This window comes from Rhinolophus sinicus, linkage group LG01 (assembly GCF_036562045.2).
Source record: "Rhinolophus sinicus isolate RSC01 linkage group LG01, ASM3656204v1, whole genome shotgun sequence".
Classification (NCBI taxonomy): Eukaryota; Metazoa; Chordata; class Mammalia; order Chiroptera; family Rhinolophidae; genus Rhinolophus; species Rhinolophus sinicus.
Window position 1 is genome coordinate 50,038,659 of NC_133751.1, and position 27,930 is coordinate 50,066,588.

The following is a 27,930-nucleotide window of genomic DNA, read 5'->3' on the forward strand; positions in this document are numbered from 1 at the left end:
CTTAGTTTTATTTCCTACATCCCCACACCCATACACACACACACACACACACACACACACACACACACACACACAGACAAACACACTAGAATCTACCTTCTGCCATCACTGTGCACTGTAAGTCAGGCTTCAGTAAGTCAGGGATCCTTAACCATCTCACTTTAATATTAGATATAATTTATAGGCTCTAATTACCAGGCTCCACAACTATATTATCTCGTTGACTTCTCAAGAAACCTCATTAAGGCAGTATGTTGTTTCACTTTTCCAGATGAGGAAACTGAGGCTCAGAAAGGCTATATGACCCTGACTTGTTCAGCATCACATAGCAATTAAGTAGCAGAGCTGGATTAGAATCGGCGTTGGACTTACTGCCCAGCTCATGTTCCTGCCACTGGGTGCCAAGGCCACCACTCAGCCCACATTGACCCCTCTTTTCCGAGAACTCTCAGAGAGACAAAATTGCCAAGCTAGGGACCCTATTGACAACAAACATGAAGTCAAACATCTTTTTTGGGGGAAAAGGGTAAGATTTGGGAGCAAACATCTACTAAGGGCTAGCCCGTATCTTTAACTCTTAGTCTAACTTGATCAGAAAAATACCTGAAAAGTCTAACTTGGAGACACATGATAATAGTGTAACTTGATCAGAAAAATCACTGAGGCTTGGTGAATGCAAGACCCCCATATTCACCAAACTAGAAATAAGGAGCAAGGAGAGGGTTAAGCAGGGCTTCACTCTACCCATCCATTCTTATGCTTCTCACTTGTCTCCTCCACTCTGGTATTTTCTTTTTTACACCTAATTCAACTGAGTGGAGCGAAGCTGGCTTGGCCAGAGACCAGATAGGATGCCCATCTTTCATTTGTGGTTGTGCCAATGTCCTGGTGTGAGCCTCCCTGCACTCACTATGTCCCTGTGCACGGGCTCCCCAGGCACGACCAGGATTGGTAGCAGCCTGCTTCTCTGCAACTAGACGTCCTGCAAAGCAATTTTCCTGAAAGGTGTCTGCACACTGCTGCATTTTTGTCGCATGTAATGACGTTCATAAATGGTTTTGGGGAAGGGAGCAACAGAGGTGGGTGGTGGTTTTTTTTCTCCTCCTTTATTAGAGTCTGCTCTGATTTGCTATGCAGAGTTGTGCAATCACCTGGAAATGTGCCACATACTTCCCAAATGTAAACAAGCAGGTCAACAGCCCCAGTGTTGTAACGTTCCAACTTCCAGGAAATCTGCTTGGGTAACTCAGCAGTCATTTGTCCGTATAAAACAAGGCAAATAGTGTATGGCAGCAGGAATCCAATCAGGACCCTGGAGAGCTAAGGCAGAGAGAGGAGAGACAGAGGATATAAGAGGCTGGAGAGAATTAAAATCAGCGTCCAAGTTAGCTCCCAATGCTTGGTGAAACTCCCAGAGAAAGACTTAAATCATGAAGTTAATTGCCCTCCTTTTCCTTTGCTCCAGGCTGCTACCAACTTTACCGCAGGAGCACAGCTCGCAAGAAATTGACTGCAATGATGAAGACATATTTAAGGCTGTGGACGCAGCTCTGAAGATGTATAACGAGAGAAACGAAACTGGCAACCAGTTTGTATTGTACCGCATAACAGAAGTCATCAAGACGGTGAGTGAGCTGTGTTTAACCTTGAGGTCATTTGGGATTTGTGCTATCACTTGGAGCCCAGGCCTTACACACACACACACACACACACACACACACACACACACCAATCACCAATCACCAATCACCAATCACCAATCAACAAAGAACCGTAATAAAAGGTAGAAGCTTACAGCTCATAGAAAAGACCAACACCACTCTCTGGCCTGGGGTTGGAAGGCAGGGTATGACTAGTCCTCAACCACCAAGTTTGGCTTCCTGGGTGATCAGGGGAGCGGTATTCTAGGGTGAAATGAAACAAAGGTAGCAAGAGTGATTTGCATGCAGAGTGGGAGACTCCAGGAACTCAGTCAGGCCTCAGCAAGAGGATTTACTGTGTGACCAGCTTTAGACTAAAATATAAAGACCTCCGGACCTCAAACGGGGAGGGGGTGCTTCTGAGGGTACATCTAACGAATGCTGTATGATCTTACTTATAGGTGGCATTGAAAAAAGTCAAATTTACAGAAGCAGAAAGTAAAAAGGTGGTTGCCAGGGCCTGTGGAGTGAGGGAAATGGGGAGAAGCTGGTCAAACAATATAGGCTTTTAGTTATAAGATGAATAGATCCTGGGGAACTAATGTACAACGTGGTGATTAGAGTGAGTAATACTGTATTGTATACTTGAAATTTGCTAAAAGGCTAGATCTTAAGTGTTCTCACCACACACACAAAATGATAAGAATTATGTGAGGTGATACTGTGTTAATTAGCTTAATTGGGGTAATCATTTCATAATTTATATGTGTATTAAATCACCATATTATACACCTTAAATATATACAATGTTTATTTGTCAATTATACCTCAATAAAGCTAGGGTACAGTGGGAAGAGATACATCTAAGAGGAGAATTCAGAAGTGAGATTCACGTGGTTCTACTGCATTAGACAAAATATCTACCATAAGCTCCATATGGCCAAATGCATCACGGGTAATAGCCATGTTCTAGTTGTTCTTTAATATTTTTTATCACTGATTGATGCACTCAGGTTGAAAACAAATGCTAACAAGATGTGTGATTTCAAGAAATATAAATCTTTCAATAGTTTTAGCAAATTTCTCTATGTCTCCTTGATAGTTAGGCAATTTTTTATTTCAGTGGAAAAAAAAAATCCAGATATTTGACATAATGAGGTTAAAGAAAAAACACAGTGTACATTTTTTTTTTTCTGAAAGTAAAATCGAGCAGTTCTATTTCACAAACTAGTGCAGTCATGGGAGTCCTGGTGCCCTCAGCAACATTTTATGGGTTTTGTCGTTATTGGCTGGCATCCGTCACAAATGTCAGTTTTTGTTCTAAAATCCGCATAGAATTGCTCTTTATTTTGCTATGTGGGCATCACCTATACCACTGCCGTCATCTGCTTTATCAAAATCTGAGACCTGGAAGGAACCTTGGAGATTCTCTCGTTTGACTCCATCATCTCTCAGACACAAACACTCTGACCCACACAGGCTCTCAGAGAGCACTGCCCCGGGAGTCAGTCGACCTGGGATGTGCTTTTCCAAGGTGGGAGGCTGCCTCAGCTATGCCCCATCTACTCAGGGCCTCCTTTCACCTGCCAAATGAGGGCCTGGACCACATCTTTTCTCAGGTCACTTACTGCTCCAACATGCCAGGATTTTGCATCTGAAAGCTCAACTAACTCATCACCTTTGCATTTAAAAGTTTTATTCATTATTTCATGACATGCTAGAAAAAGCAGAAAACAAAGAAAGCAAAGAAAAATACTAAATTTCCTATAACTAATCCCATCATCCAGAAATAGCTGTTAACATTTTTTTCAAAATTGAAAGATCTCTTTTTTGTTTTATATAACTGTACAAGTAATATACTATGTTTTTTAAAAAAAGTACTCAGGTAATTCAGGAATTTTTGTTTAAAGAAGAAAGAGGAAAACAATTGTGGGGACAGAGTCCCAGAGAACAGTTTCCAGGCTCTTGGCCTCATGTGGAAAGGTGCTGACTCAGGTAGTAGATGGCCATCAGCTGTGGCTTGCTGGCCATCAGCTGTTACTAGTTAGCCAATTAGCCACTGATATAACTGCTGTGGCTGTGTTGGTTAGTGAGTCGTTTGGGTGGCAGGGAGAGAAGCTGACAGCAGGTTGCAGGTCTTGTGTCTCCAGCTTTCTGTGAGACTATAGTGGTATGACTTCCCTACCTATGACTCAGTGGGTGTTGCTTTTTGGCCTAACCATATCTTGCGTTCTTATGTGGGGAGCGGAATTAGAGACTCCACAGGCCGCCTCGCATGATAAATGGCACAGCAAGCAGAGACTCCCTCGTGACAACAATCATACTCCTACTACAGAGAGACAACCATTTTAACAGCTCTACTGCATAACTTTTACAAATCATACATGTACATATAAGTTGGTTTCTACAAAAATAGGCTAATACTATGGATACTGATTCGTAACTTAAAAAATACCGGGGCACCAAAAAATGTGTATACATTTTAAGAGATGTTATCTATGCTCAAGCAGTTGTTCGCTGTAATCAGAAGTGTCTGGACGCTGATGGTAACCACTCTGAGCACCTCTTGTGATTGCAGAAATCAAATGTGACTTGTATTCATCTTTTGTTATCGGTACATATTGAGTATTATAATTAATACAGTTTTTCCTTTCTTAAAATGTGTATACATTTGTGGCACCCTCTGTATATATTTATAAATATGTTATGGACATCCTTGCAAGTATTTACAACTTTCAGTGCTTGCTTTTAATAAATGTTTTGCTTTTGTTGAATTAAATCAAGATAAAACATTCATCACTGTGTGTCACTCAAATGGTTTGCTGCTGAGTCAGTTGGGTGACTTACTACGTATCTTTGGTCCCCCTTTATTTGTTTTTCAGGAGAACCATGACATATTTTATGCTGTCAAGTACCAAATCAAGGAGGGAGACTGTCCTGTAAAAAGTGGCAAAACCTGGCAGGACTGTGACTACAAAGCTGCGGAGAAAGCTGTAAGTGTGTTGAATTTCCCACACCTCTAGTTTTCTTCTCGAGCCTGCCAGATTCTTTTCACTAGTGCTGGGGATGATGAATATTGTTGAGCCTGTTTGTGAGAGATGCACATAAGCCCTTAAATGTATAGAACAGTCAAATGCTTGATGTCTCTGTTCTTGCACAGACAGAAAATGCATGGAGAGGTCAGAGGTTAAATATAAATAAAATCCTCCCCCGAGACGAGGGCTCTAATGACAAATTGGGACGTGTGGATCAGGGCCCAGAGAGACAACAAATCAATATTTGGGCCACGATCAGGGCTGGTGAGGGGAGACAGTGGGTGTTTCCATTGCACAGGCCTAAGTACGAATCCTGCTCTGCCTCCAACTGGCTGACCACTCTAAACCAGTACACTCCCTCGTAAAAGGGAGATAAAATTGACCTCACCTAGTTGTTGGAAGACAAAGGGAGATGCATTATACCAAGACCTTTGTTTGAAGAACAACAGCTGTCTTAACCAAACGCCTCACATACGCGGGCCACACCACAGCTGGTTGTTTGGCCTTAATTAAGGGAGCCTGCAGAAGGTATCTTCCAGGAAGCAAGCCACTCTTTCCACAATACGTGGATTCACCTCTTTAATGTGAAAACACTGACGTTCTGTGTGCAGTTTGAACACTCACATTGGAAGGTAAGGCAAGAGGAGAGTTACAGCAAGTTGGTTTTAGCGCTTGTGTCCATGTTGGTGAAAAAGATGTATCTCCAGGACTCGAAACAAAAATCTCATACTTTAAAACCTCGTCATTTATACTGCTTCTCCTCTGATGTCTCCTGCATATCAGTGGCTTGTAAATAATAATAATTTGGTCATAAACACATTCATCCTTATATATCAAAGCTCTATTAGAAAATATCTTGGCAAGTGTATAAAGAAAGGAAAGCCATATTTCACAACAGTCCTAGGTGTACTTCCCATTTGAAAGATTAAGATAAATGGTTTGTTTGTTTGTTTGTTTGATTTTTTAGGCCACGGGAGAATGCACAGCAAACGTGACAAAGAGCGGGAACACGAAATTCTCTGTGGCTACCCAGACCTGCCAGATTACTCCAGGTAACAGATCTATCCAGTGGCGCTGCTCTGGGGAAAAGGAACTATTTCTGTGTGGGGACCAGGAGCACAACCTAGGAAACACTCCCTTCAGAGGACAGTTGTAGAGATGCCATTCTCAGCCTTGGTGGGGGGTTGGGGGCTGGAGTGGCAGAGTCCTGAGGTTGGGGCCAGGCTCCTGCCAATCATCCCGGCTCTTCCCGAGAGCAGCGCTGTAGCAGGTGTGTGTGCAAGGGCCCTGCGAAAGGATGAGAAGATGTGAACCCTGCCTTCAATTGTAGGCAGCATCCTCGGAGGAGAAAAGCACAGGCTTTGAGGTCAGACCTGGCGTGGAATCTTTCAAAACCTCTTCACCTTTTTGGCTTCGCTTTTCTTTATCTATAAAGAGGATCATAGTAATTCCCTCTGGACAGGGTTGTTGTAGACTGAAACTGGATGACATGCCTAAAGGTATACCATAATAATGTATTACTGATAATCGGGATAAAAGTAATAACAGCTGGCATTTATTGAGCACTTATTGCCAGCCATGGTTCTAATTACTTTAAATGTATTAACATATTTAACTTCACAACAATTTTATCAGGAAAGTATTAATAGTCCCATTTTACAAATGAGGAAATTGAGGTCCACAGCTGTTAATAAGTATCTTGTCCAAGATCCCACAGCTAGTAAGTAGCAGAGTTGGTATAGTAGACCCTGTAAGTATGGAACAATTTATGAATAGATATAACCACTATCATTAGCTCCTTCCTTCCTTTGGCAGAGGGGCCACATATGGAAGAATGGGCACATCTAGGTGATGTCAGTCACAAAAGTCACCCCAGAACTGGCCTTCTGCAAGATAGGGTTTCAGTACATGAGGCTCCAGGACAACGTCTTCAGCCACATTCTTCAACCTCACCAGAATGGCAGTTGTTCTGTCCTGGCCTTACTCATCTATGTGAAACCACAGAAACCTTATCCCTTGGGTTTCAGCAATTACAAGAAGTTGCATTAAAAAACAAGAAAAAAACAGTTCAAAACACAAAAGAAATTACAAGTAGTTAAATTTTTTGGAATGGCTTTTTATTATTCAGTTTAAGACCTCTATCTCATAAGCAAATTTTCACATTATCCAGAACACAGAATATATACTATGAGAGAAAAGCTCTTTGCCACACCTTCAGAAATTACTAGGTACTAGTTCCACAATCCTTCATCTGAAACAATTTTGGCCATAATTCAAAATTTAAAATCTTTATTTTAATTAAAAAAAATCTCTCTAGAATTGTTGAGGCAAGGTGGAAAATCATCTGTCACTCAGAAAAACTGAATTTACAATATTCCATCTCTTGTTTTACCCCTGTCAGAGCTGCCCTTGAAGTCAGGCAAACCAGCCTTTGGACTTTTCTCCATCTCCCCTTTCATGTTCTGGGTTCATCTATTTTGTTGTTGTTCTCCCTTAAGTAATTTTCTCACCTTCCCCATGTAATTCCCCTCCAAGTTTCTAACTTTGCCCACTGCACTGATACAGCATAACTTCATTAAGGAGCGGGTTGGTGGGGAGCCATGAATATTCATCCAGTAAATCGTTTTCCTGACACATGTACTTATGGAGGGAAAGCCAATAAACAGCTGCTAGGGGAGTTGTGTTGACCTGCTAACAACTGAGGGAAAGTGTGGTAGAATACTGTTGGTCTCCTGATTCTGTTTGGTGCTTGCACATTTGGGAAGCGAGAGTCCCTTTGGGAAGGGGCCTAGGAATCCTTCAGGACTTTGGCGTGGGCCTCTACTGACCAGCAGGTCAGGGCTATGTGCTGTAAACAATACTTGATAAGTTAATACAAACTCACACCTGTTTTAATATTTTACATTGTTTTAGTAAAACCAAGTCAGTGGCTCCTCATTCTTACAGCGGACCATTCTTAACTTACTTCAAGGCGTCTATGGAGACCCTGAAATTATGTGGAGAACATTATGAGTACGAGCATTTTCCTGGGGAGGGCACCATAGCTTTCGTCAGGTTCACCAAGGAGCCCATGACCCTTGTAATACGGTTAGTAACCCCCGGCCTGCAGAGAGCATCCCAGATCAATAACAAGACTCTATAGCCACTGTTCAGACTGCAATCACCACTCCCAGCCTCCGGGGTCAAGCCCTGGTAACATGTGCATGCATAACATCTCACACCCCCGCCCGGACTCATCCTGCTTCTTGGGACCATGGGTTCTGTTTCTCAGGCCTCATTCCTCTGTTGTCTGCTTGACCTGGACTGACCTTCCCCCTTCCTGTCTCAGGCCTCTTCTCAGAGAAGTCCTGAGCTCACTGCAGGCTCCTGCCTTTCTGTGCTCTTACAGGATTATATTGACGTGATCCAGCTACAGTTTCACCTCTCCCTCAACTGCCCAACTCCTTCATGGCAGTGACCATTACTGACAAATTCCCATATCTACGTAGTCTACTCAGTGCCTGGCATATGTCAGCAGGTGCAAAATAGGTGTTTATTGGATTGAATTGATAATAAAACATCTTACACCAGGCTTCAAAGAGCTTTAGTTAACAATAGAAAATAAATAGTAGTATATGTATAATGTTTTACGTTTTAATAAGAGATATTTATCATTATAATACATAATAAATTATGTATGGTTTCTATAATTTAAAATGACTTTTAAATAAATTTAAAATAATTATGAACAATAGTATTCATGTAAGATGTTCCTAAGTGAATGATAGGGTTTTTTTCTTTTTTTTCCTCTGACAGAAATGCAGTTCTGTGTTCTCTTTTCCTAATGCCTTCTGGGATTTACTGGAAGGTTTGTTTACCAGGGCCTTTGAAATTAGCTTACTTATTTAGGGCAATGTATCTGAATGTGGGTTTTGCTCATTAACTCTGCCCTTTTTGCCTATTCTTTCTTTGTCAAGCTGAGGGACGCGTGGTGACACCTGAGTATAAATGCCGTGGCTGCATGCAACCCATATCAACTGCCAACCCAACCGTGGAACGCGTTCTGAGACATGCCATCGAACATTTTAACAACAACACTAAACGTTCCCACCTCTTTTCTCTTAAAGAAGTAAAAAGGGCCCAGAGTCAGGTTTGTTCTTTAATTTTTCATTTCACACACTATTGTTAAAATTTGTTGGATCGTTATATTTAGGGTCTCACTACCTAAAATAAACCATTGGCTGAAGGAAACCATATGATTCCACGACTGGTGATGAGGCAGTTCTTTTATGTTCTCATCTGACCAGCACAGGAGGCAAAGAGCTTTCTCTTTAGTTGCAGTGATTTGGGTACTGCACTATGGAAAGGGGAAACGGGTGGCTAATCAGACCCGTTCATTTGAGATTGGTTTTAATGAATGGGTAGTCGGCATTACATGTTCTTCCTAGAGGTGGTGAAATGAAAGACACATTCTGGCTGTAAGGTTTTAAGAAAACTAGAGCATCACCAGCTATCACGAGTCAAATATGGCTCCAATATACTAAGTTATACCTAAAAAGGTTGGCATAGCTTTCTGAGTACCCTCTAAATCATAGTTTCCATATCATCATTTAAGAAACGTAAATACTCGTAAATCTGGTCTTTTCTTTGCTTCCGTTCATTAAGTCTTTACTGACAGTTGATTGGGTCCCTTGTAGTTCAGTCTCTAAATATTAGTGACTTGGTCAATAACATTCCCAGCTTTTAAGAAACCTTCCAACTTGCCTTCATACAAGATGCATATACTACTCAGTTACGTCCAAATCCAGCAATCAGGATGAGACTAGTCCAGGATAAAGCGGAGAAGTCTTATTACCTGACAGTCTGGGAACTTGAGAACCTACCATTAAAGGTCACTCTAGCTCCAAAGTTGTCTTTAACCATTTAGAAGAATATCATTCATATTTCACAAAATTCAATAGAACATTTTTTCATGCTCCTGGCAGAACAAATATTGCTAGGTCTTACTTAAGGAAATAGAGTAACTCCATCTATACATTACTTTTCATTTTCAGATGTGTAGGTGTGTGTGTGTGTGTGTGTGTGTGTGTGTGTGTGTGTGTGTGTTGAGGGGTGTGAGAGTCATAAAGTGCTTAATATTTACTCAGTCGTGACTTTTGCCTAGTGATAGTAGTCTACATTTTTGAGCACTTATGATATCCCAGACAGTATACTAAGGTCCTCATAACACTGTGAAGACTGTTTAAGCTGCCCTTTAAATATTCAATTCAAAATTGTTTCAGGTGGTGGCTGGATGGAACTATGAAGTTACTTATACAATTGCGCAAACTAATTGTTCCAAGGAGCAATTTCTGTTCTTAACTCCAGACTGCAAGTCTCTTCTCAATGGTGTAAGTAGACAAAAGTGGAATTATGCAGATCGTAGGATTTTGTGTGCAGTATTTACAGGCGTGGGAACTCTCAGCTATGTAGGAAGAATCGGTCACTAAAATTTCAGATGGCATTCACCAATGCACAGTCACATTCACTTGGGAACTTCGAAGCTCACGTCACTGGTCAAGCTGCCTCACCTACGTGGTGAAACAATCTGTACATCTAGCAATAAGCATTTATGGATATAACCAGGAACTAGTTATACAAAATGGTGCCATGGTCAAGTTTGTGTTTTCACGTCTTCACACTTTCCTGTCTCCCTTTTTTCCTCGTGGGCTCCAAGACCTCCTGTTGTTCTTGAGCGCTGCCCAGGACAATCCCTCACTTCCAACTTGTCTCCGCTTGGTTTTTCACCTTCCCTCCCCTACCTTTATCTTTAGTAAACACATCCTAAGCCTCTATCCCTACGTGACACTTTCTAGGATGACATCTTGTTATCAGAACCAAAATTATGTTAAAAACAGCATCTCATGGTGGCGGTGGTTAGTGCGGGTTCAGATGAGTAAGGCACGGTGAGCTTCCCAGGGATGTTTTGCATTTTAGCAGAAGCCTGCGCTTCAAGCAAGGGATTGCTATGAGCCCTGTATCTAGTAATTCTGCTTCTAAAATTCTATGATATGTGAAGAAAATGAGAAATCCAGAGAGTGATATGCTAATTTCAGGTTATTATTAATAGAAAAACATTGGAAATAACTTATATTTTCAACCTTCAAGAATGGTTAAGTACATTACAGTAGCTCCATACAGTAAAATATGTGCAGCCAATAAATTACATTTACAGAGTTTTTAATGACTTAGTAAAATGGTTATAGTATGTTAAGTAATAAACAAAAAAAGGAGGTTGCAAAACCATATGTAGAAATGTATTCAAATATATAAAGTAAATGTAAATATTAAAAGTGACGGAAAACAAATGTGCCAAAATATAGTTAACTTTCAGTTGGGACTATGGGTGCTCTTTCTGATTCCTTATACCTTTTGGAACTCTTCAATACTTCCCAATGTTTCCAATCAAGCATGTATTTATTTCATAATTGGGGGAAAAAGGTAAAAAGAACACTATTAATAGAGTGTAAGGACAACCCACAGAATGGGAGAAAATATTTGCAAATTATATATCTGATAAGTTTTTAATATGCAGAATATATAAAAACCCCTACAGAGCAACACAAAAAGGCAATCAACCCAGTCTTAAAATGGGCAAAAGACTTAAACATTTCTCCAAAGAAGACATGCCAATGGCCAACAAGCACATGGAAAGATGTTCTACATATTTATAATAGCTATCCGGAGAATGTAAATACAAACCACAATAAGATGCCACCTCATACCTAGAGCATAGCTATAATTCTAAAAAATTGGAAAATAACTAGTATTGGGGAGGATGTGGAAAAATTGAAACTTTTGTACGTGGTTGATGGGCATCAGCAATGTATACCCTTGAAATAATTCAGGATTATTTTTTTCAAACGTAGCTACTTTCATAGACAAAAGCATTTTTAGTTTTTGTTTTCTCAATCAACAATGTAGTTAATGTGTATTTATTTAACCACTATATTTTCATACATTTGTTAGAAATTTATGGGTTGAATTTAAGAATCGTCTTCTATACACTTTGCCCATTTCTCTTTGGGATAAATCTTAATGATTTGGAAAACAGTATTTGTGTATTAAAGGCATTAGTGATTTGTCATATTTTCTCAGCTGTTTACTTTTTAGTTTTCATGATGGTATTTCTGACTTACAAATAGTTTTTGTTTGTCGGTGACCAAATCTACCCATATTTTCCTTTTGAATTCGTCTGTCATTATCTGAGCAGTCACCTTTTTTTTTTCTTAGTCTATGGTCACTATTTTTAAATATTGCTTTCGAATCTATCTGGAATCAACTTTAATGTATCTTGTGAGGTATCTAAATTGATTTTCTTTCAAAAGAATAGCCAGATATTTCAACATTTTCCCTTCTACATGAATTTGTGATCTTTATCCCATACTAGTTTCTTTTGAAAAATCTGTTTTTCACATTTGTACTACCGTGTTTTAACAGGTGTTGCTTCATAGTAAATTTAAATTTGTGATTTATTATTCTGGTGTTAAATTTTCAAAACCAACCTTAGAATAAGTTTGTAAGAAAAACTTACATTGTCACATAGATTAGAATTGCATTACATTTCTAAATTAATTTGAGGAGAATTGGTGTATGTACTATATTTAGTCTTTTCAGTCAAGAACATGCTTTATATCTCTATTTAGTCGTTTTATTTTAAATTTCTAACGTTATGTGCTTTTATTTATATACATCTGGACCATTGCTCACTAGAGTTATTTCTAGGTTTGGAGAGGTTTTTATTGCTTTTTTATTTATTTATTGGAGTGACAATTGTTAGTAAAATTACATAGATTTCAGGTGTGCAATTCTGTATTACATCATCTATAAATCCCATTGAGTGTTCACCACCCATAGTGAGTTCTCCTTCCATCACCGTATATTTGATCCCCCTTACCCTCACCTCCCACCCCCCCCACCCTCCTTACCCTCTGGTAACCACTAAACTATTGTCTTTGTCTATGAGTTTTTGTTTCTCATTTGTTTGTCTTGTTCTTTTGTTGTTTTTGGTTTATATACCTCACATCAGTGAAATCATATGGTTCTCTGCTTTTTCTGTCTGACTTATTTCGCTTAGCATTATACTCTCAAGATCCATCCATGTTGTCACAAATGTTCCTATATCATCTTTTCTTACCGCCAAATAGTATTCCATTGTGTATATATACCACAACTTCTTTATCCATTCATCTATCAAAGGACATTTTGGTTGCATGTCTTGGCCATCGTAAACAAAGCTGCAATGAACATTGGAGCACACATGTCTTTATGTATAAATGTTTTCAGATGTTTGGGGTAGATACCAAGGAGATGGATTGCTGGGTCAGATAGTAATTCTATTTGTAATTTTTTAAGGAACCTCCACACTGCCTTCCATAACGGCTGCAACAGTCTGCATTGCCACCAACAGTGTATGAGAGTTCCTTTTTCTCCACAGCCTCTCCAATAGTTTTGACTATTTGTCTTGTTGATGATTGGGGTGAGGTGATATCTCATTGTAGGTTTTTTTTTGCATTTCTTGGAGAGGTTTTTTTGTTTCTCTGGTTTTGGTTATTGCTATCAGAAATTAAATCCCTTGTTTTCTTTTTATTTTATTCTCTTTTTAAAAAGCTATTGTTACATATAAATGTATCAATTTTGAAACATTTACCTGATATCCAGCAAGTTTACAGAACTCTCTGATTAACACTAATGCCTTTCCATTGATTGTCTTGATTGTTCTAGGAATATAATAATATCTTATGCAAGTAACATTTTTATCTCTTTTCTGATGTGCTTATTTTTTGTTTAGTGTCTCAATGAATTTACCCAAACTTCCAGATATACATATATATATATATATATATATATTTTAAGTGATCACACATTTATGTTTTATTTCTGATTTTATTGGGAAAGCCTCTAGAATTTATTATGTATATTTGCTATGGGTTCCAAAGAGACATTCTTGTCATGTTAAAGAAGGACCCTTACATTTCTGCTTTTAAAGAGGTTTGGTTTGTTTTGTTTTTAAATAAGAAACTGGTGATAGAATTTAATTTAGCAAATGCTTTAGAATATATACTGAAATATCATATTATATTTTCTAATTCAATCTGTTATGTTGTTTTGACAACTTTCCTAATAATAATCTCTAGATTGTTAAACGAAGCTCTATTTGTTTAGTATAAGTTATTCTTTAAATATGCATTTGGATTTTATTTCTAGTTTGTTTATGAATGCCACATCTATATTTATAAGTGAAAGTAGTTTAACAGTTTTCTGGGTGTGTGTGTGTGTGCGTTCTATTTTTTCGGGTTTTGGTATCCAGATTATAGTTTCATAGAATGAGTTGGGTGTGTGTTACATGACGTTGAGTTACCTCTGACTCTTGGTGACTCTCTGAATGAGCGATGCTCGTAATGTCCTGACCTCAACAGCCCTTCTGAGCGCACCTGCAGTCTCATGCCTCTGACATCTTTTATGGAGTCAATCCAGCTCATAGTTGGTCTTCCTCTTTTCCCGCCACTGTCTTCTATTTTTGAGTTAGTTTGTTTGCCACTATTTTCTATATTCAGGAATAGTTTATATAGCATGGAAATATATGTTCTTTAGTTTTTAAATTTATTCATCTATAAACCATCTAGTTGTTTGGAGCTGAGAAGTGGAATGGAAGTTGAGAGTAACGATAGCACTCTCTGTTTCTTCAGTCATTGATCCATTCTAATTTCGTTCTTGTTTTTACGTCAGCGTTTGTTATTTATAGTTTTTCAGAAAAATAGCTGCTTCTTTGGGATTGAAATTAGCATACTCTTGTTTATAATATTCTCTTATATTTATATACTTCTCTGTATCCTTTTCTATGTTACCATTTTGTGCATTTAATTTTTTTCCTTCCCCTAATAATGATCATTTATTTGGATTTGTGTATTAATACTAGTGCTTTCTGTTTTCTAATTCATTGGTTTTGCCTATATCTTTATTGTTTCCTTTTTTTTGTTTTGCTGAAGACTATTTATATTCTTTTTCTAACCTGTTGGGAAGAACACCTAGATTTGGGGCTGTTTTGTTTGTTTCTTGCCTCTCTTTTTAAATTACGAAAGTATATAAAGCAATGAGTTAAATTCTATATGCTGCTCTGGCAACATTATGTAAAATTCTCATTTTTCTTGTTTTGTTTTTTATATTTTTCCTTATCCAGGGAAGACCCTAACTATTTAGGCAAGTGTGCTTAGATGTCTAAGTACTTAGCTTTTTGTTTATTTATTTATACTTATATTATTAATTTTTAGTAATTGTTGTTCTTTTTGGTGCTAAGGTCAAATAATATGACCTGAATTCCTTTCTTTTTTTTTTTAAATTTATTGGGGTGACAATTGTGTACACCTGAGATCAGTGTAATTTTGCTGACAATTGTCACCCTTGAATTACTTTCAATTTGCAAAGTTTATTGAGCCTTTCTTGAGAACTAGTGTATAAGCAATTTAAAATATTTGCATCATACTTATAAAAATATCATTTTAAATTGTGTGTATCATATAAAAAACATTTAAATAAATTTTTATTATGTTACTCAAGTCTTCTACGACGTTATTTATTTTTTTATCCATTTGGCCTGTCTTTAATTTATAGTTGTACATTAAATTTTCCCCCAATTTCTTTTACCTTTTTCTATTCATATATTTATTTTCTGCTTTGTGTATTTTGTTTCCATGTTTCTAGACTATGTCATTCATAAGATTAAAATGATCTATTTTAGTACCTTTGTGAGTTGTTTGTTACCTTGAATTTTACTTTGTCCACTACTACTAATACTTTATCTTCTTTTTTATTTATATTTGCCTCATATAGCTTTGCTTGTCCATTATATTTAATCTTTTTTATTATAAGGTATTGGTCTTGAAAATATAATACATTGATTTCGTTTTTAACTTAATCTGAAAGTTTGCCTTTCTAAAAGAAAATTTGACCCATTCCCTTATATGGTTATTATTCCTATACTAGGTATTCTTGTCATCTTATTTCATGTTTCGTGTGCTTGTGTACATATGTCTGTGGTTGTTGTTGATGCTGTTACCAAATTATATCTTATTCTCCTTTGCGATTGGATTATGTTTGGTTTTGTTTTCTATGCAAAGTCAACATCCTATATTTGATTTTACTACTTGTCTGCTTTAAAGGCTCTTAAAAACGTTTTTAATTTATGCACTTCCATACTTTTCAAAAACTAGGATACCGGTGAATGTACAGATAATGCATACATAGATCTTCAAGACAGAATTGCTTCCTTCTCCCAGAAATGTGACCTTTTTCCAGGTAAGGGAAAATACATGTTCCTGCTCTAACAGCGCTCGTTGGTCCCAGACAAGTGGCTAGGTCTTTTCATAGGAATTGTGTGTTGGGTGCCAGGATCTACCACAAAGTCTATATGACCAACAGACCTTGCTGAGAACACTGTACCCCATTTCTGCCCAGCTATTCTGTAGCAGGCGCAGTGGAAACTGCTCTGAGTGTCCAGGAGGGAATATGGTGACAAAAGGGACAATTTAAAGTACTCTGGGCAAAGCTGGCCTCAAGTCCATGTTCAGCTGGACTTTGTTGTGTACAAGATGTCCCTAAGTCAGGTGTTGTAGGGGAAGCTGTATCTCATTTTTAAACGCTCAGAATAAAATCCTTTCAGTTAAAGGCATTTTTCTCCTGCATATTAGAATGGGAGGAAGGGAGATAGCACAATTTATGGTAAAGTAGTTCTTACACCAAGAGGTGGCTTTTCTCATACTTGGAAGATATTTGCATACATTCCACAATGAGAAGCATTACTGAAGCTGCCTACTCACCAGAATCACAGGACTTTAAATTTTTCCACTAGAGAGTTATTCCTTTAAGTTAAACATTACTTTTCATACTTTCCATCAAAAATGCAAAAACTTAGAAAAGTGCAGCATATTGATTGAGTCATTAACTATCACCTTCCAACTGAAGATTTCCTTAAACATACTTGGCTCTGAGGAGAGGAAAAGAGAGGCTGTAAAGTGGAGGTCAGACAGACCACCTCCAACCTCTCACTACTGAGCCTTGGGCTGCCACGATGGCCCTCTATAAACGGATGCTGGACCATGTGGGGGAGAGGTACTGAGGCTCGACTGCTCCTTCAGTGCACATGCTGACTTCAAACCTGATTCTTTCAGGGGAGGATTTCGTACTACCTCGTATAATTAATTGCCGTGGCTGCCCCAGAGAAATACCTGTTGACAGCCCAGAGCTGGAGGAGCCTTTGAAACACTCTATCACAAAGCTTAATGCAGAGAATAATGGAAATTTCTACTTCAAGATTGACACTGTGCACAGAGCAACATCACAGGTCTGTACATTATGCTACAAAAATAGTGATATTATAGTCTATGTGCAAATTACTTACTAATTTTGCTGCTGATCTTGACTCTGGACTGGGAAATAGTATGCCTAGTGCGAGGGATTTGAATTTCAAGTCCCAACCTCGCTGCTTGCTTGTTGTGTGATCTTGGACAAGTCATTTAGAACATTCTCTTGTTTTCCTTTTGTAAAGGACTGGCATGAGGGTCAAATAAGATAATGTATGTGAATCACTTTTCAAACTCTGTACAGTGCTATATAAATACTAGCAACTCTGATATAATTAGTGAAGTTTAGGTCTATGGAAAGCAGGATTTATTCTCTGCTTTCTAGACTCATTTGTCATTGTAACATCACGTAGGGCCTTGGGCTCAGCCACATCAGTCAGTATATCACTGGCCAGACTCTCTTCACACTCTCCCCTCCATGTGATTTCTCCCCTGCCTGAGGTGTCCTTCCCACCCACAAATGTACCCTCTGGGAATTCATCTTTCCTTCCATGCCCTGTCAATAGAAGATAAGGGGTGTCCTGGCCTGGGGACCAGGGGACCTAGTCTACCACAGCAGCAGACACTCACGTCCTGGGTGACACTGGGCAGTCAGTCACTCAGAGTCACTCAGCCTTTGTGGCCCCATTTGTAAAATGAGTGGCTGGATAAGAAGAGCCCAATGCCTTCCACCACCAACAGCCTATGGCCAATGTATTCAAGGACAGATTCCTATTATAGAAGCTCAAAATGGGCCTCCCTAAATATAAGCTAAAGAAAAGCAATCAAAATAGAACCAAACTGTTACAGCAGAACAACATAATCTTTACAATCAGATGAAAAAAATCTCACTTAAAACAGTTCATACTTGGGGTCAGTAATTGAATTTATAGAAATCTAAAACAGAAAGAGTCTTTATATACATAATATATATTACAACTTTAACTACAAAAGAAAAAAATGGTAAACTGTCAAAATAATCAATAATATAGAAGTAACGAGAAAGTGACTGGCATATCATTCCAAGAGTGCGTTAAGCAGCAATCTTTGTGAGGAGTTCTTGATGTGGGAAATGCCCTGTGTTAAAATATGCAGCGAAAAAAATGGCGATGAAATTGAATATATATTCTGTTGTCAATTGTGTTATTAAAAAGTATAGAAAGCAATACTAAAAAGAAACAAATGCCTCAGACTATTCACAGTGGAGTCTTTAGGTAGTGACACAATGGGCTGTTTATTTTCATTTTCTAATGTCTTGCATTAGTTTTATTACTGGAAAAAAACCATAAATGAATGGTGTTATTATAAGTCAAAAACTGATAGTTTGATCTCTCTCCTAGTCAGGCATTTATTTCTGTCCCAGATGCTACCACCCTCTCTCCCTGATTTCACTAGCACGTGACCCACATTAGGCTTACTCGAAGGGTACACCAAGCCATGCTACTCTTGTGTTTGTCAGCTCTTCTTCTCACTTTAGATTTCTGTTTTCTTCTGAAATTCCCTTATTCTTAATGAGGCAGGAATAGTCCCGCACTCCACCATATACCGCATGTCAGAGGTTTGCTGTCAGGGGAGAACCACTCATTCTCAAATGTGACCAGTCCTCTGAGTACTTACAGTTCTCTGTAAATTAACTAATCAACAGTGTAGCACGTGTGTATGTTTGTTTGTGCCCTGGGTGCCAGGGGAACAACAATAGGGAATGCTGTGAAATGAAGGGAACTCACGTTCCTTCAGTTGCCAAATCAATCTGGAATATTGTGAGACTCTCAAACTTACTTTTAAGAGATGAATCCTTACTGATGTTTGCATTTAAAGAGATCAATTTGGCTGTTCTGATTCGGTCATTCAAGGTACCCTCACTGGAAGCAGACAAGTTACTGGAAAGTCGTTTACCATGTGATGAATTTGCCAAACGCCAATCTCCAGATAACCAATCTGCCAAACTGCTAAAGATTTATTTTACAGATTTAGTCCTGCCTTGGCTTTGCATATTTAGTCCTGTTTGGATGCATGTCCATTCCCAGTTGCTTTCATGTTTCAAATACCAAATATTCCTTCAAATCTCCCTTTGCACATGTGAATGATTGCAATTTCTGTCACAGGCCGATCATTTTGCCCTGCCCCTACCATCGCTGTCCCTGTTCCAGACTGTGTTTCTCCCTGTCTTGTCTCAGATGAATACACTTCAAGGATCTTTGTGTGCACAGTCAGGAAGTTTTCCTTTGACAAAGTACTAGAAATGCCGAAGCGTAGTACGTGTCTAAACCTTTGATGCACATCGCCAAATCGTCCACCTATTTGCACTGATGCCAATTTACATTCACACCACCTGGGTAGAAGAAAGACATGGGTTGATCATCTTGATTTGAGTTCTATTCCTACCAACAGTGATTGAGGCTGCATGCTTCCCACACCTGGTCAACACCAAGTATCATCGCTGTCTTTTTAATCTTTGCCAACATATAGAAGATGAAAAATGGAGTTGCATTGCTCTTTTAATGTGCATAACTTTGGTTATTAATGAAGGTAAACATTTTTTCAGGTTAATGACAATTCTAACTTCTTTTCTGAAATACCTGTTTATGTCTTTTGTCATATTTTTTTGTGTGGTAGGCTTTATATACATAAGAATATTAATCGTAGACTATATTTGCTTGCTATGATTTTTAAGAATCAGTTTTCATTTTCGTTTAGTGAAATTTAGACATTTTTCCTTCCTTTGATTTTCTTCCTCTGATTTTCACCCAAGAAAGTCCTTCCTCATCCTGAGATCTGATGGATATTTATTAGTATCTTTTGAGTTCATCTCTTTAATTTAATTTTTTAAATGCATCTGTAATTTATTTTGCTACATGGTGTTCTCTACTTTAAAAACAAAACTTGGGCAGGATGCGTTTAAGCAGGGAAGACTTCTGATAAGAATGACACCTGATAATAAGGGCAACATGGATGCAATCTTGAGGTCCTCGAATGGAAGATATTATTATGTCTACTTAATTCCTTCCTTCTACACCCTGAGTATGTTGAGCTATCCGTGTGGTTTGTGTCATATATTGCCAACCTCCTTAGGCAGCATTACCTCGATCAACATTATCATTTAAAAAGTTGTGTTAAGGTGTACTGTGAAACAAGCAAGAAAATTTATGATCCTCAAAATATAGATTCTGAAACCCTCTTAGAACCTTCATTTTCACTTACACACACACCTGGAGATTTAAAAGTTAATTATGAAATTTATCTTAAAAATATAACCATGTTTACCCAGCAAAACAATGCCAGAAAAGGTGAAGGAGGAGTTTAGTTCTTCCGTGACTCTGCTCTCTCCACCCTCCTCCCACCACACTTTCTTTGTGCTTTAAAAAGAACCATAGAGACAGGGAAGACTGTTGTGGTTTGATTTTCCAAATGAGATTATACTATCACCCTGTAACTTGATTTTTTAAGTAATGGTCATCTCTCCAGGTCAACAGATGTATTGATATACTCTTTTTGATAGCTACATAATATTATACATACACACATACACAAACACACACACACGCACATTCACACACACACACACATACACACTCACACACAGTGTTAGTCTGCTCAGGTTATGATACAAAATATCATAAACTGGGTGCCTTAAACAACAACAGTTTATTTCTCACAGTTCTGGAGGCTGTGAAGTCCAAAAACTAGCAAATTTGGTTCCTTGGTGAGGACTCAGTTTCCGGTTTGCAGATGGCCACCTTCTCTCACTGTGTCATCTCACATTTCAGAGATTGAGAGAGAGGGAGGGAGAGAGAGAGAGCTCTGGTTTCTCTTCTCTTCTTATAAGGAGACAATTCCTGTGATGCAGCCCCCATCCTCATAACCTCATCTAAACTTAATTGCCTCACAAAGGGCCCATCTCCTAAAATCGTCACATTGGAGGTAGGGCTTCAGTATATGAATTTTGGGGGAAAGAGATTCAGTCCATAACACACACCCCCACCCTGCACACACACACAAACACAAACACACACACACACTTAAATCCTAGAATTAAGTATTGATAACTTTGGCCACAAATTGGGCGACATCAACTAACTTTTCAACGTGTAATTTAAGATCATTTTTACTGCACATATTTCTCAAATGTATAAGAGATATAAGACATGGCCTTTAAAACTCACTTTGAAAAAAGTATACTTGGTATTTTGTTGAATTTAGAGCATTTTTTAAAATATGAGTTTAACTTTTTAAATAAAGTGTGCCCTTATAGACAAAAAAAAAAATTTTAATGGGCCACAAAATATTAATTGTGGAGATAGCATTGAATAGTGATTAAAAGTGTTGCTAGAGATTGAAACAGTTTCTTAATATAAAAAATGTAAGAGAAACAAACTAGAAAATCGGAATAATTTTCCTAATCACATAATTTAATCCACATAATTTCTATGGTGGGACTAACTTATTATTTCTCTGATTCATGATTTGGTGGACAATAAGGCATATTTAAAGAAAATGTTTAAAATTTCTGGTCAAGATGGTGGCGTAGGTAAACACTGTGCTTACTTCCTCTCTTGACCACATCAAACTTACAACTAAACCAGAGAACCATCATTAAGAATCGCCTGAAGTTTTGCTGAACCAAAGGCTTACGACTACGGACATACAGAGGAAGCCAACTCGAGACTGGTATGAGGGGTAGAGATGTGGAACAGACTGGTCCCACACCCACATGTGACCATTAAAATTTGAGAGGGATATCTAGGCTGCAGAGTCCCCCAGGGAGGAGGAAGGGCTCCCAGCCCACATCTGGCTCCCCAGCCCAGGGTTCTACTGCCAGGGACAGAAGTCCACATAACTTATGGCCATGAAAACCAGAGGAGACTGTGGCTGAGTAAGACAAGGGTGGCTGTAGTCCCAGGAGTTCCTCTTCAAGAACCTGCACACAGATTTAATTGCTGAAGGACTCGCTCACTCTGAACTCCAGCACTGGGGCAGCAGCTCAAAGGGCACCAGGGATGCACAGGGAGGAACTGAATTATCTGGTTTCAGAGAGAGGGCTGGATGGGCGGCTTTCACCTGGATAGAGGAGCTGGCAAAAGCCATTGTTTCTTTGTTAAGCCCTTCCCACTCCTGGCATGCAGACATATATAGTCACCATATCTGAGTCTCCATCAACCTGGCTAACACCATTCACTCACCCTGGCCTGGTGATTCCCTGAGACGCTGCCCCACTTAACTTTTGGCCACACACAAGCAGCCTCTAGTGGCTTTTCCATACAATGGCCTGTCTTGGCTCATGCTGAGGACTTTCCTAAAATCTCTCTAAGTTTCTCAAAACCCAAACAAGCGGCATCTGGCTTCAGCATGACCCCTACCCCTGGATGAGCAGTTCTAAACCAGGTACTAGTGACAGCCAGCCACAGTTCATGGTTTGACCTGTCAAAGCACCTCCAAGCCCAGCACAGGTGGTGGCCATCTTCAGGTTGCTTTTTTGCTCATGCCAGGTGGCCCAGGGTAGGGCACAAACTGCAGCTGAATTTGGTCTGGAGGAGGTCCTCTCCCAGGAGGCCCTGGGGCTGGCACGCCCAGTGGCCAGCTTCCAACCAAGCCAGAGCATCCTCAAGCTGACTCCAAGGATGACACAGCCAATGGGCACACTGGGCAGGCACCAGACTCCTGCTAACGCGAATCCTGCTCCATAGAGTCAACCCCTGCACAACAGCTCCTTCACTGTCGTCACTGCCAGTCCTCACAACCAATGAGCCTGAGGGTCATTCCCTCCCAGTGATGTGCAAACAGCAACCAAGGCGCAACTACAACAGGAGGGCACACCTGGAGCACCCAGCTCTGGTGACCAGGGAGAATCTGCTACGGATCCCCCAGGGCACCTACTACTAAGGACACTCTACTAAGACTGGGAGGCATAGCAGTCCTACGTAATACATAGAAACAAACACAGGAAGCCAGTCAAAATGGGGAGACAAAGAAATGTGCTCCAAATAAAAGAACAGAACAAAGCTCCAGAAAAAGAACTAAACAGAGCGGAGACAAGCAATCTACTCGATACAGAGTTCAACATTGGTTATGAATCTCAGAGAGAACTTCAATGACGATATAGGAAACATAAAAAAGAACAAGTCAGAAATAACAGAATACAACAACTGAAAGAAAGAATACATTAGAGGGAATCTACAGTAGATTAGATGAAGCAGACAATCGAATCATTGATTTAGAAAATAAGGTAGCAGAAAACACCCCATCTGACCAGCAAAAAGAAAAATGAATCCAAAAAGATGAAGATAGTTTAGGGGGCATCTGGGACAACATCAAGCATACCAACATTCTCATTATAGGGGTACCAGAAGGAGAAGAGAGAGAGCAAGGAATTGAAAATCTATTTGAAGAAATAATGACAGAAAACTTCCCTGACTAGGCAAAGGAAATAGACATACAAGACCGGGACTCACAGAGAGTCCCAAACAAGATGAACCCAAAGAGGCTCACACCAAGACACATCATAATTAAAATTCCAAAGGTTAAAGGCAAAGAAAGAACCTTAAAAGCAGCAAGAGAAAAGCAGTTAGTTACTTACAAGGGAGCTCCCATATGACTGTCACCTGATTTCTCAACAGAAACCTTGCAGGTTAAAAGTGTTGGCAGGAAATATTCAAAGTGATGAAAAGCAGGGACCTACAACCAAGATTAGTCTACTCAGCAAAACTATCATTTAGGATAGGACAGATACAGAGCTTCTCAGACAAGAAAAATGCAAATCATCACCAAACCAATAGTACAAGGAACCTTAGAGGGACTTATTTAAGAAGAAAAAAAAAGATAAAAACACGAATAATCAAATGGCAATAACTACCTATCTCTCAACATTTACTATAAATGTAAATGGTTTAAATGCTCCAAACAAAAGATAGGATAGCCAAATGGATAAGAAAACCAGACCCCTACATATGCTGCCTAGAAGAGATTCACTTCAGATTGGCTAACACACAGAGACTGAAAATAAAGGGATAGGAGAAAGATATTTCATGAAAATGAAAAAAACAATAAATAAATAAATAAATAAATAAATAAATAAATAAATAAATAAATAAGTTGGAGTAGTAATACTTATACCAGACAAAATAGATGTTAAAACAAAGGCTATAACAAGAGACAAAGAAGGACCCAGTAATTCCACTTCTGGGTATTTATCTGAAGAAACCTAAAATGCTACGCTAGGGGAAGTGTGTATCTATATGTTCATTGCAGCATTGTTTATAATGGCCAAGATGTGGAGGCAGCCTGGATGTCTATCAATGGATTGATGGATAAAGAGGAGGTGGTACATATATACAATAGAGTATTGCAGTGAAGGGAATGGGTTCTTGCCACATGCAGTGGCATAGATGGACCTGGGAGGTATTGTGCTGAATGGAGTATGTCAGACAGAGAAAGACAGATGCAATGTGATTTTGCTTATATGTGGAATCTAAAGGACAAAATAAACAAACATAACAAAAAAACTCATAGATACAGAGAACACTTTGATGGTTGCCAGATGGGAGTAGGCTTGGGGGTTGGTGAAAAAGGGGAAGGGATTAAGAAGTACAAATGGATAGTTACAAAATAATCATGGGGATATAAAGTAAAACATAGGGAATGTAGACAATAATATTGTAATCTATGTATAGTGCCAGATGGGTACTAGACTAGGCAGGGGATTGCTTATTAAATTATATAAATGTCTAACCACTATGTTATACGTCTGAAATTAATATAAAATAACATTCAATGTCAAAGGAAAGAAAGAAAATGTTTAAGTTTCTTCTTCATACTCTTCTTAGATTCTATTACAACTTGAGCCCTGAATGACGCCTGAATTTTGCAATTGTTGAACAAACAAAACTCACAAAAATATAAAAATTGTATCATGCTTTTCTTTCCCATTTAGAAAACGAAATGAGACCAGTGAACAGCCAAATATTTTAGTACATGCATACAATTGGAAAGTTTTATTGTCAAACATTTGTACTTTTTTATGTAACCCTCATTTGGTCAGTGTGTAATTAAAAATTTAATATTGTCCTCTAAAAGCCTTTAGGGTAAAAACATATGATTTATTATAGAATATTAATTAAACTTCTACTTCGTGCTAATTAATTTTTCAGGTTGTGTCTGGAACAAAGTTTGCTATTGCATTCACGGCCAAAGAAACCACATGTTCCAAGGAAAGTAATAAAGAGTTGACTGAAAGTTGTGAGACCAATAAACTTGGGGTAAGTAGTAATGCAACTGTCTACTTATTCCCTGGAAATCTATTTGATGTTTTATACTTGTTTAAGTAGCTCATGAATAACGCTGTTCTGTCTTTTGGCTTCTATTTTCATGGATAGGAAGTTCTACAATGCACTGCTGACGTTATTGTGGTACCTTGGATGAACACGGTTGACACTACTGTCAAGTGTCGATCACCAGAAAAGGTATGATTCTAATTCCAGTCAGCTCGGGTCAATTTTGCTTTTTCTGCAAAGTTCTATTTTGGGGTTGACAATGAACCATTATTTAAATGAATTCGGGCACCACGTTTTTTAAAATGGGGAGAACTTTCACATTGCTGTGCTGATCTGTCTTTTTATGGCTAGAATGGAGAGCAGCAGTCCCTTCTCACACACTGTGAGTATCATGTCATTCAATAGTCTCTCTGTCAGTGCAGTCCAACACCTGCTGTGGAGAGCTCACACTACTAGCTGTGCAGCTTCAAGGTGTGCCTGAGATGCTCCACTGGCATCAGGTGACATCCAAGAAGCTTAGGAGAAAGGCAGATCTCAGGCCCCACTCCACATCTACGGAATCAAAATCTGCATTTAACATGATCCCCAGGGGATTCATACTCATGTGCAGGTGTGTGAAGTATTAGTTTACATCCTCTTTTCTAATTCTTAAGAGAAACTTGGGAGGTAAGTAACACTTTCCCCATTGTCAAGAACGAGACACTAAAAATTGCAAAAATGCTGATGTCCTAGAGTGAATAATAACGTTATCGAGTGCTGCTTCTGTTCCAGGCACTGTACTGAGGACTTGACATATGTTTTTCTCCTGACAACTCTGAGGCAGGGGCTGTTGTTATTCCTGTTTTAGAGATGAGAAAAGTGAAGCTAGTGGCACTCGAATTCAAATCTAGGTCAAATCAGAGCCCTCCCTGTTCACAGGATGCTGCTAACTAGTAGGGTGTGGTTTGTTTGACTCCAAACACTGTGCTCTTTGCACCACCAAACACTGCCTCCAATCATAATGTTCTTGCCAGTAGTGCGAGTATAGGTAGAAATCATCCACAAATCCATCTCTTCAACGAAAGTTGCCTCGTCTTTCTTTTTTCTGGTTTAGGTTTTTGCCATGTGTGGGAATGTATACGTATAGTCTAACACAGATATTATACAAAGGCTGTGTTTCAACCTTGTGAACATGTCCTAATGTGTTTTAGTTCAACAAAGGGATTGCGGATATATGGTCCATATAAATTCAGTTCATAAAGCCATATAGCGCCTTTTAGGATAAAAGCAGTAATTGTGCTAATAGAAATAGTATCAATTAATAAATAATGTGCCAAGGCTTTACATAATCATAGGCTCAGAAGGTACCCTACAGATTATGTAGTTTAGCCTCCCAATTTTTCCAGGTGAAGAAAAAAATTCTCTAGCTTAGCGGAGTTTTATTATGAACAATAATCAATACCCACAAATGATAAAATCAATCAAAAGAGGAAAAAATATTATTCATTCTCATCCTTTTTGGATTACTAATATAGTATTTAAAATCTGGCAAAGACTTGCTCCAATGTAAACCAAGATAACATTGCCAGGTCTCAGCCCCTTCTTTCTTCATTGATAGTGTGGTTTTCACAGTAATGCATTCATCTTAATGTTTCCTATTTAGATCAAACTGCTGGCAAGGCCTCCAGGTTTTTCACCTTTCCGATTAGTAGCAAGAAAGGGAAGAAAAGAAGGAACAACTGTAAGTCCACCCCAAACTTCCATGTCATTTATATAAGATGAAGGGCAGGATTCAGGACAAGTACAAGGATCCACTCGTGCACATGGCTGGGGCCATGGAAAGCAAATAAAACATGACCTTGGTCATGGCCTTACCATAGCATGACCAAGGACATGGGCAACAAAGGGGACATGGCCTTGGCCATGGACATCAACATGAGCATGGTCATGACCATGGAAAACATAAAAATAAAGGAAAAAACAATGGAAAGCACAATGGTTGGAGAACAGAGCATTTGGCAAGTTCTTCTGAAGATAGTACTACATCTTCTGCACAGACACAAGAGAAGACAGAAGGGCCAACATCCCTCCCTTCCCTAGCCCAGCCAGGAGTAGCAGTTACCTTTCCTAACTTCCAAGACTCAGGTCTCATTGCAGCTGTGGTGACTAATGTACCACCAACTCCCACAGAGAATGATGATGCTTGGATCCCTGACATTCAGATAGAGCCAAATAGCCTTTCATTTAACCTGATACCTGATTTTCCAGAAACCTCCCCCAAATGTCCTGGACGCCCCTGGAAGCCAGTTAATGGAATGACTCCAACCGTGGAAATGAAAGAATTTCATGATTTTGATCTCATTGATGCTTTTAATTAATTTATGCAGCCACGGTGTTTCTTTAACACTTCGTCATCCCCTCTCCCCATTGTCCAAATATCCTGATATAATGCACCCAAAGTCATGAAGCTTCAAAACAGCCCAGAGAGAAGTGGTGAGACTTACAAAGGGGACATGGTCAATTTCTGTGGAAGACATAAAACTGTGTGCAGAATTCTAAATCCTTTCTGAGTCTTCCTCACAAGTTTTCTTAACTAGCAGAGAAAATTGACAAATAAATGTGCTTTGTGGCCTACTGCAATTTGCTTTTCTAA

At 38.9% G+C, this 27,930-nt stretch overlaps 1 protein-coding gene across 1 annotated transcript; it reads left to right on the top strand.

The window, feature by feature from the left end:
* Positions 1 to 1,293: 1,293 nt before the first annotated feature.
* Positions 1,294 to 27,917, top strand: KNG1 (kininogen 1). Its single transcript, XM_074329198.1, is given in 11 exon segments — positions 1,294 to 1,625; positions 4,523 to 4,633; positions 5,643 to 5,727; positions 8,632 to 8,804; positions 9,937 to 10,044; positions 15,904 to 15,988; positions 16,861 to 17,033; positions 25,176 to 25,283; positions 25,401 to 25,487; positions 26,941 to 27,155; positions 27,157 to 27,917. Coding segments are annotated over 11 exon segments (1,839 nt in total). The 5' UTR covers positions 1,294 to 1,430; the 3' UTR covers positions 27,656 to 27,917.
* Positions 27,918 to 27,930: the final 13 nt, after the last annotated feature.